This window comes from Anopheles aquasalis, chromosome Y (assembly GCF_943734665.1).
Source record: "Anopheles aquasalis chromosome Y, idAnoAquaMG_Q_19, whole genome shotgun sequence".
Lineage (NCBI taxonomy): Eukaryota > Metazoa > Arthropoda > Insecta > Diptera > Culicidae > Anopheles > Anopheles aquasalis.
The window spans coordinates 909,018-919,510 of NC_064879.1; the positions used below are offsets into that span (position 1 = coordinate 909,018).

A 10,493-nucleotide genomic window follows, 5' to 3' on the forward strand; every position below is an offset into this window, starting at 1 on the left:
TAAATTTGATCACAGTGGATCTCAATCTAGTCGCCAGCTGAGCTGAGTTGTTTTTTGTGTACCCATTTGTTCATAATCATCGCAGTAGCCATTGATAATTCATTCATAGTTCATACAGTTCATGGCGAGTTGTTTTTTCAAGAGTTGTAAACCAGTCGTTATTGACAGACAGGCTCTTGGAGTAGGGTCCATACGCACGATCACGACCCTAATGCAACTCTGTTGCGGCCACACGGAACACGGGTACCGCCGCCCTCGCACACCACAGCCTCGAGAGCCCTTCGGTCAAGTGGGGCGGCTTCTGCAGCCCCCGTCTTCCGCCTTCGCCGCCCTGTGCATGTGCGCGTGTGCACTAGTGAATGGTGGGTGGTGGGAGGGGGGGGGGGGGGTAAACACAGCACTACTCCTCGAACAGCAACCTCCCATTCACCATTTTACTTTGGGGCACGCCTTTCGGGCGCGGTACTAGTTCCCGTTTGCTCCCATTTCCCCCACCTCCCCCCCCCCTCCTGCTCCCCGATCTCTTCCCACTCCTTCCATCACTACACGGCCGGAGTGGCGTCGGCGGCGGCTTTTGTAATCAATCATTTAGAAGCGATTGCGAGCGAGGCGCGCGCGCGCGCGTTTTGATGAATTTATTAATTGAATCAAACCGATTAAACCGGGAATGTGGCGGCGCTTCCGTTTAGTGTGCTTCCTTTACTTGCTTCCTCCTTTTTGCTTCGATCGAGAGATGTTCCACAGCGACCCCTCTTCACCGCGAGCTACCAAGGAGAGCGAGAGGAGAGCCTAATGGTAACCTATTTGGCTGCTGCACACACGCCTCCGCCCTTCATTCACCCAGCGACCGGAGCCGGAAGTGGTGTGCTAAATATTGGGAGGGGGCGTTCGCCTCCCCGCACTTTTAGCACTCTTGCAGCCAGCCAAAGTCCCGGCGTGTGGTGCGGTTCTCGCACCGTTGCGCGAAGCGCGCCTCTCTGGCGGCGCCCAATGTTTGCGATCCATAGCTCCGGACCCGGGACAAGAATCACCGGACGCAGTGAAATAGCGGGAGCAGCAACTCGATCAGATCAGATCAGGCAGAGCGCGCGAAATTTAGCGCAATCTTTAGCGGTTTGGTTTTTGAGGTTAGGGCAGATGGTTGAATGAGGTGGGTGGTGGAGGTGTGTTAAAAGGTCTCCAAATCTTCGGAAGCAGACCCACGGGCGTTAAAAGCGCCAAATCGGCCCAAAAAAAGAAAAGAAAAAACACACAAGGGACGCGTGGAGTCGCTGTGCTAGTTGCCTTTAGTCTCTGTCTTTACTCAGGGACTTGGATGTGTGTTCGATGTGGCAAGGGATTGTGTGAGAGGAGGAGGGGGAATCTGGAAAAATGTGTGGTGGGTTTGGCAGCGTGATCAGCGTGGCAGGCTGCGTGCCACTCCCGCTCCCGTGTTTGTCTTTGGCATCAGTGGAAGCACATCGCTGCGTTTGTCGCTTACTTTGTTGCATTGTGCTCTGCGCACTGAGAACCACTCGTGCGGACGAGTAGCGCTGCGATGTGTCGTCGCCTGGTGGTCGTCTGCCCTTGGTCCCTGAACCTGTTCTCAGTACCCGCTCTCAAGCCCTCAACCCCCTCTCCAATGTGTGACTTTGGGCATGTATAATGTGTCTGTGAAGAGTAGAAGTAGAAGAAGAGAAGAAGCAGCTGAAGCAGTTGGTTCATAGCAGTTCTAGAGATCTGCGGGAACGTTCCTTGAGTCCTGGGGTCCAATCTTTCTTGGGAGTCTATTACGATTTGATTACCGTCAGTGGAACCTGAAGCCCTGGGAAAGCAACTCCCCGGCAACCACAAGATCCTGATTCTCTCACCCTCGCTTTTAAGAATGCTGCACATTATGCTGCGCCACGGAGCTAAACCTACCCACTCTGCCCCCCCCCCCCCCCCCCCTCCACCATTGTCCTCACCCAACAAGCGTTCGCAATTCGCTATGATTCGCACAATTCCTCCTCCCCCTTTCCCCACAGCGGAACCACAATAGAACAAATAGAAAGCCAACGTCACACATATGTTGGCTGATGTTTGCACACCGCCACCACCACTACCATCCTCTTGTCCACCCCCTTAAACTGCGCCTACCCGACAAACAAAGTATTCGCGAATACTTTTTTTTTTCTTTGCCAGAGCTCTACGATGGTCACTTCAGAGTCCTACAACAGTTACACTTTTTATATGAATTGACAACCTTTGGCTGAAGTTCTTGCTTGCTCCGCGCAGTGTTTTCGCTCGCTACACGTGCATTAAAGTTTTCGCGATAACGGTTTTGACGGATTTTGTATGGGATTTCCTTCCGAGCACACCAGTGATGATTTGGGCGCTGCCGGCGTGACCGATCACTCGCTCGTTTGTTGAAAACAAAGAGTATGAATTATTTAAACGAGCAAAAGCGATACTAAACCTGACAAAACCAAAATACAGACTCCAGAAAATTTCTCGGCAGAAATATCTGGCATACATCACGAATTGACAGATGAATCTGTCTGAATGAGATCTACGCCCAGATTTTGGACAGTGTGGACGCTAGACACAGAAAAAACCCGGAGATTCTGTGCCCAGATTCTGGACTATGTGTACGCAGGGTTAGAATCGTGCTTCGAGAAAAGCCGCGCTTCGACGTCGACTACGACGACGTAAGGTGACGCTCTTGACGCTCACGCATTGCGTTCCACGTTCATGTGGCACATCAGAATATGTCCGCACTCACGCACGCATCTCCATATCCCTTGAGTTCGATCTGCTGGCTGGTAATCGATCGTTGGCCATCTTGGGCGGGCGCGACGCCACCATGGCTTCCACTCCCACGGGATCTATGGGAACTAGATGCACCGCCTGGTGCACCTGCACCAGGACAATCACACACGCTGTACAGTAACGCTACGCCGTGCGAATTTGGAATTGGGCTTGGTGTGTGGTGTGCGGTGTGCTGCGCTCCCCGGTAGGCGTCGCCGTGTTAGTCGGTGTCAATCGAGCGACCGACCGACCGCCCGTGTTGTGCCGATTCCCGCGCGAGAAGCGAACGCGAAAGTGACACACGTGTGCCCTGTGTGTTCCCCCTCCCCAACTTGGTGTCCTCCTTCTGGGTCATTTTTCACCAACCAACGAGCGACGATCGGATCGGATCGAAATCAGTGGTCGCTCGTCGTTCATTTTGAGGTCGTATAGAGGACGTATTCGGCGGTCGTCGTGATCCTCGCGTGAGATCGGGAATGTGGAGGGCAGCCATCTCCAACCGGTGACAGCTTTTTTTTCCCGCCTGCATCGTCGCCACCGCCGACAGCATTGGGCACCAACAGCCGCGGGCCCCTGGGTCGTCATGCCTGACTACGACTGGCGCCAGCTCGCCCATTATCACGCACAACCACCTCAGCGCCAGCGCCAGAGTATCATGACACAGGGAGCGAAGAGGAAGAAGAGAAAAGAGATAGCAAAAAAAAAAAAAAACACGAGAATCCATCGATAGAAAGGGGAGGCGGTGGGAAGGATGCCAGAAGAAGTGTGAAGCAATTTGCTCACGACTCCACGTGCACCGTACGACGACGAGGGGAAGAAGGGGGAGGGGGGGGGGGCGCGCAGCACGTCGTCGTTGTTTCGGTATGCAGCTCAGCCAACGAAAGCCAACGGCTCGCTACTGCTGCTGCTGCTGCTGCTGCTACACACTAGCGGGACCAGCATGCGCGAAATGCCCAATTTGCAATGCGCGAAACATAAAAACAACGGTTATGTTACGGACCACAAGTGGTGGGGAGGGGGGGAGGGGAGGCAGGGGGTTGGAGGAGGTGGAACATACACACCGGCCTGGCCACGACGACGCTCTGCTGCGGTCAAGTTTGCTCTAGTTTGGTTCTTCTCTTGATAGCCTTTCTTTGCTGCTGCTTCGCCATCAACGCTAGGGCGGGGTGTTTTCAAGGGAGAAGTGGAGGGAGCACAACAATAGCAGCAGGCAGCAGTGTAGCATCACCGCCATCATCATCATCTTCATTATCATGGTCATCATGGTCATGATCAAGGCTTTACATGTTTCTTGATGAGAAGAAAAAAGGTTGCGGCCCAGCCTGTTATACATAAGCACACACAAAACACACAGATACATGAAAGCCGTTTGTCATAAACAACACATTCGCTGATCTTCGCTGGTTGTTTGTTCTTCTTCTTTTTCTCGTTTTTGGCCACTCTGCTCGCTGAAAACTCACCACAGCAACTGCTGCAACCGAGTGCGATCAACCTGCTGATGGAGGTGCGACCGAAGTACCTGGTGCCGGATACTAACTGCTTCGTCGACGATCTCGGCTGCATCAAAGCCATCGCCAGTGCAACCCAACTCTTTACGCTGATGGTGCCGATAGTTGGTAAGTTTGGGCGCAAGGCCACTACCACCGCATCCGAGCGCATTCTTTTCTAATACACTAATCCCCCCGCCCCGTCCCCCCCCCCTCTCTCTCTCTTTCAGTTGTGAGCGAGCTGCGAGGGCTGAGCATGGGCGCGAAGAATCGACCGGGGAAGCTACCGGCCCTGCACATGGCAGCTAGCGCTAGCCGCCCCGGGCTTATCCAGCCAGTGGCGCTGCAGCACTCGTACACGGTCACGCAGAACGCAGCGCTCGCGCTCGAGTACCTGGAGTCGGTGGCCCACGGTAACGTCATGTTTGTCACGACCAAGGGTAACGCGATACGCAGGATCATCTTCGCCACCGAGGATGATGAGGATGGACAGAGGACGAACGATGATCGTATCCTCGAGGCGGCGCTCAATCTGATAGGCACAAGCTCCTCTGTGTCGGCATCGTCGGCAGGCCAGCAAGCAGGTAGGGGTGCGCCACTCGAGATTTACACATTCTCCAACAGCACAAACGCCTTTTCAAATCCTTTTACTCTCTTAATATTTCTCATTCTTCTCTATTTCTATACCCTTCTCTTGGACACACGAACACTAACACACCCACACACACGCACCCACATCAGTTGGCGAGCCGAAGAAAATTTTGCGCGAAGTTGTACTGCTAACCAAAGATCGGAACTTGCGTGTCAAGGCACTCTCGCACAATGTGCCGGTGCGTGAGATGCACGACTTCGCGCAATGGGCCCATCTGCCTGTAAACGTCGAACAGCAGCCGTGAGCCAGCCTTCCCCGGGGGGTGGTTACCCCCCCCCCAAAACGTCTTGCTAGACGCCCGGCAGAGTTGAAGCGTTTTTTTTTTGTTTTCGTCGATGGTCAGCTGATCAGGTAAAAGGGGAGAGCGGAGGGGGTCGGCCCCTTTTAGTTAGAAGTCTGAATTCGCCAATAGTGTCGCCAATGAACGAGGCGACACAAACAAAGATGAACTGATTCTGTGATCCCTGCGTCCACAGTGGGAGCCAAGGACCGGTTAGTTATTGCTGCTTTGAGCGGCTATAGTTAGAATTTCCATTTCCACTGCTCATCTCTTACTACTCTTTCTTTAGCCATTGGTGCCTTCTTCTTCGAGTCCTTCTCGTGTTCGAAAGCATATATAGCATTGTAAGGTTACCAGTTGACTCGCGCGGTCTCCCGAAGAGCCCAAGCGTTGGCACAACCACCCGACCACTAGCTATCATATCGCCCCGTTCGCGTGGGCCCCCCCTTTTCCATTCTACCGTATTCATTTTTCACGAGCGCCGCAAGGGCAAGTAGCTGGAGTGTTACTTTGAGCGTATCGTTGCGACTTTTTCCATTTCACTACATTGATTCAGTGATTCATACTCTCTATCTTTATTCTATCGGTCTTTATTCAATCTTTATTCCTATCGGTGTCTGCTTTGGACTTTTGCACGTGCTCAAAAGGTTACGTTTTAACTCACGCGACAGAGAACGATCCAACGAACCGCCAGACGATCAGTTAAAATCCTATGTTTTTCTTGAATTCTGTTTGAAATTAATAAACAACGACACCGCGAAGCAGGTGTCAGTAACTCACCACTGCCTCATAGATCCGGTCTTCTTCTTTTTTAATTTTTTTTTTTTAATTTTTGGTTTTTTGTTCCTGTTATTCGCGTTGTCGCGCCCGGTGATGCGCATTTCATCGTAGGACTAGCAGCGCCGTTGCTGCTGTTGCTGTTAGGTTTTGTATTGCGACAAAAACGCAGTCAGCATCAGGCATGTTTGTGAGCGCACGACACCAGGGCAACGCCGCGTCATCATCAGCAGCAGCAGCATCACCGTTGGCGGCGACACCGGTGATCATCGTTTGCGACAAACGAGGAAGTTATTAGCGAAGATGATTTGGGGAATCCGAAATGTTTTTTTTGTTGTTGTTGCTTGTTGCTTGCTTGAGCGGAGAGGAGCGGATGGCAGACGTATTCTGTCGTAATTGGCCATTCCACACGCGTTCATCATGCGGCTTCGGAAGACACTAGGCGGACTGTGCTAGCTTTGTGTGTTGATCCGCGAGAATGGTTGTGGTTCTTGTGGCTGCGACTTCATCTGCTGCTGCTGCTGCTGCTGCTGCTGCTGCGTTGTGTGCCATTAAAACAAAACAAACTCAAGTTCAAGGTGGTAGGTGCCGAGTGTTGAAAAGAAGAGCAGGGAGTGGGGGGTGGAGGGGGCTGTATAGAAGAAGGGTGACGCCACAACAACCTCTTTAAAATTGGGTACGTAGCGTATCGGCAGCATCTAGAGCGAGTGTGTGAGAGAGAGAGAGAGAGAGAGTGTATGGTTCGATGCGATTTCCTGGAATGCGGCATGCGCTGCGGGGTCGACCGCAACCGCGGATCCGTGGCGTATCCGGGGGGCCACATCACGCGAGTGCAAACAACCTTCCCTCCTCACTCACTCAGATGAAATTGCACTTTTGCGGGTTTTGCATGCAGCAACAGCAGCTATTGTGTGGTCCACAGTTCCAGCGCGTCCGAGGCGAGAGCGGTATCGGAAGCAACCGAAGCCTCGCATCATCCTTGCCCATAAAATCACCCTTCATTGCCCATAATCATTTCTCATAATCCCCCCCCCCTCCCCTCCACGCCACTTTTGGCGCCAGCGTTCTTTACCATAACGCGCGGTGATATAGGATCATCTTTACGACGCACACTGGGAGAAAGGATGGGGGATCACCACGAGCATCCGGCGTGGCGTACTCCGCCGAAAACACACTGGCAGCCGCGAAGAAGCGAAGCGATTGCGACCGAGCCAGGTACCAAAAAAAAAAAATATGTACGTGAGGATGTTTGCGTGTGTAGCAGCGTCAAAAGGCGCGCGATGCCACTTCGATTGGGGAGTTATAGCTGGGGCGTGATTGGGGCTTCTCGTTTCGCTCGTTTGTAACCAGCCGGCCGCTAGCTGTTTTCGGACTGGCCAGTGAGATAGAGTCGATGGTGCGGAAAGCGCAAGAATATGCTCCCTTGTCAGAGGCTCCATCGTAGTCGCTTTGCCTGATTGACAAAGCAGCAGCAGCAGCAACAGCAGAAGGATGTACCGCGCCACAACGCTCCCTGTTCCATCCCTCGCCTTCTACTTCTCTGCTCGGCATCGGCATCATCCGGTTGAGTTGGCAATTTTATGGTAAACGCGTAGAAACATCCGAAGAATCAATTACCTTCTCCCTTCTGACACATTAAATTAACGTTTCTGCGCCGTCGTCTTCGTCGTCGTCGTCGTCGTCGTCCCCAACTCCCCAGCGCCACATGAGAGACTTCTGCGCGGCGGGAGACGCGAACCTTTAGCCGCAAAAGGGGGTAGGACCACCACCATTATCGCCTGGTACTGGGCACCGGCGGTAATTTAATAGAATTCATCTACAATCCGTTCCATTCGGTTGCTGTTAGTGGTCTCTTCTATCCTACCCTACCAATCCACCAGCCAGCCAGCCAGCCAGCCAGCCAGCCAGCGACTCAGCAAAGAAAATCGCACTCGCAAAAGGGAGAAAGATGGCAAGGGCTTGGAGGAGATAATGGGCGAGTTTGATGTTCTGCTGCAAGATGCCTAGCATTCCTGGCCGGTTTTTCCTCTGCGCCACGCACACACAAGCACACAAGCACGCATGCACGCACGTACGACGTATTAGCACGCCGAGCTGGCAGGTTGGAACGATAATCGATCTCGATATTCGCTCCAACGAGATCCCCTAGCGGGATATCACCGAGGAGGGTTCGATCGGTCCATCATGCTCATCGATCGGCCTGTGACAGCTGCGCGTACACCAGAGCCTGCTGCTGATTGGCTTTGAGATGGATTGCTCCTGATGACTCGCTGCTGCTCGTTCGCGTTACAGCATTAAGGCGTCATCGTGGACGTTGTGTGCTGTGACAGAACGTCCGCCAAGCGTTCCAAATGCGGCAAAAAAAAAACCATTTTTTTTATACAAATTTTCGTCCGGCGTAACATGCTACATGCATGAACGAATTACGGTCAGCAGAAGGAGAAAAGGCATAATGGTTTCATCGTTCCTCAAATCTGACTACCAACAGAAAACAGACCAATCCAAATGTTGAAATGTTAAGTAAACAAGATTGATACTTGAACTAGGTGCTGTGAACATACTTAAATCGTCCGGCAAAAAAAAGCGCTGTGATATGTGGCGAAGGAGAAATCCACCATTTATTCATCATCGATTGTACGATCGCAGTTTCGCCTATTGACCGATTTTTTTACATCCATTTTTTTTACACCGGATACATCCTGATGGCGCACCCTGTATTTATAAATGTATTCTATGCTCTATGTTTTATGAATTTATGATCTTCTGCTTTATGAATTTATATTATATTTTGTTTTTTTATGATTCTATGGTTTTATTTTCTATGCACAATGCTTTATCCTCTATGCTCTATGCTCTATGTTGGATGTTCTATGTTTTATGCTCTATGTGCTGAATGTTCTATGTTTCATGTTCTATGCGTACGGTTGCTGATTTCGGGATTGAAGGAAAATTAATCAGAAAGGTGACAATCATGGATAATGTTACAATGGCATAGGCAAGTGCCTTGTTTGACTGTTCGGTGAAAAGGAAGAAAAAAAAACCCCCCAATTTATTCCTATGCTTTCGTGCGTATCCCTGCAAACCCCGGGGGCTGATTAGTAAGTAAATAAAAAAAAAAACAATCTTGCGCCAAAACAAAGTGTGGTGCGCACCGGAATATTGGGCGCAACATGAACCTGAGATGGTTATAAAGCCGACGCCAATGGGACGCGCTGCTGGTGGTGGTTGATGAGAGGTTCTAGATGAGGATCATGCCCGGACCGGATGATGGGGATGATGATGATGCTGCTGCTGCTGCTGCTGCTGCTGTTGCTGCCAGAGCCAAAGCCAAAAGCCAGAATCTCCGAGTCGCGAGGGCCCGAGCACAGGAGGCCACAGCTACAGAAGGATGACGACCTTCCAAGGCCGCGTATTACATAAAACGTTGGTCTTACCCCCCCCCCCCTCCTCCCTCCCGCGGGGCACTCTTCCCTCGCTCGCTCTCTCTCTCTCTCTCTGTTTCCGTTTTTTTTGCCCTTGTTTTTTTGTCCTTCTTTCTCAAACTCGCACACCGCGCGCGGCTCGCTCGCGAGCGGCCTCTCGGTTGCGCCCTCCTGTCACCTGCCATTCCTGCCACCCCGCTCCCTTCCTCCCCCCTTCACCCCACCCATCTTTCCACCTCCAGAGCCTGTGGTGTGGTCCGCGTCCATCGCATCGGGTGCGTTATGTTCGACCTCCTCCAGCTCTGGCCACCAGCCTTGGACCCCGGGAATGCTAGGTACTAGGGAGGTGGGAAATTGGAAGGGGGGGGGGGAATTTATCACGTGAGTTCCCGGTTAAACGAGCGCATTCCTTGCGGCCAACAGGCAGCAGCAGCAATAACCCGAGCATATCAGCAAACCGACACCGACGGTTGAACGACTGTGTGGCCGGAGGGTGGAGCAGCAGCAGCAGCAGCAGCAGCAGCATAAAATCCTCCCGGGCCAGGCTTGAGCTAGAGCTTGGCAGGCTCACGGACAGGGCGCATAAATTGTGTGTTTTGCTGGCTTGCTGGCTCCGGTTCTGTGGCTGGCGTGTGGTGTACGTTTCCCGTACCACCACCACCACCACCACCACCACCATCAACACGCCCGGATGCTGGTGCTTGTCGTACGTCCCTTTTTCAATTATCATTTCGCAAGCCGATGCGCTGCTGCTGCTTGGGCCTTTGATTCGCATGTTTATGAGATTGTTCTGTGGGCTCGCGACTGCCAGGAGAAAGAAAGAGGGGAAGAGGAAGGGGGAGAAGAGGGAGTCAGGGAATGATGCACCGAAAGTGCACTGCACCCTTTGCACCCTGGGCAAGAGAGAGAGAGAGAGAGAGAGAGAGAGAGAGAGAGAGAGAGAGAGAGAGAGAGAGAGGCAAAGGCACTGACTGATGCGAACGGCAAGCGACACAGAAGAACGCACCGCAAGACGGTTCGGTAAAGGTGCATGGCCACGGGATCTAGAGAAACCGGGAGCTTTCCGTTCGGAACTGCCCCAAAACAACGGACGCAATGAAGTACGC

At 52.4% G+C, this 10,493-nt stretch overlaps 1 protein-coding gene across 1 annotated transcript in view; it reads left to right on the forward strand.

The window, feature by feature from the left end:
- Window positions 1–5,967, forward strand: part of LOC126579587 (telomerase-binding protein EST1A) — a 48,101-nt gene extending 42,134 nt beyond the window's left edge. The window contains exons 11-13 of the mRNA XM_050243018.1: window positions 4,235–4,385; window positions 4,487–4,840; window positions 4,998–5,967. Coding sequence (XP_050098975.1) covers window positions 4,235–4,385; window positions 4,487–4,840; window positions 4,998–5,152 — 660 coding nt within the window. The 3' untranslated portion in view covers window positions 5,153–5,967. The remainder of the gene's footprint in view (window positions 1–4,234; window positions 4,386–4,486; window positions 4,841–4,997) is intronic.
- Window positions 5,968–10,493: the final 4,526 nt, after the last annotated feature.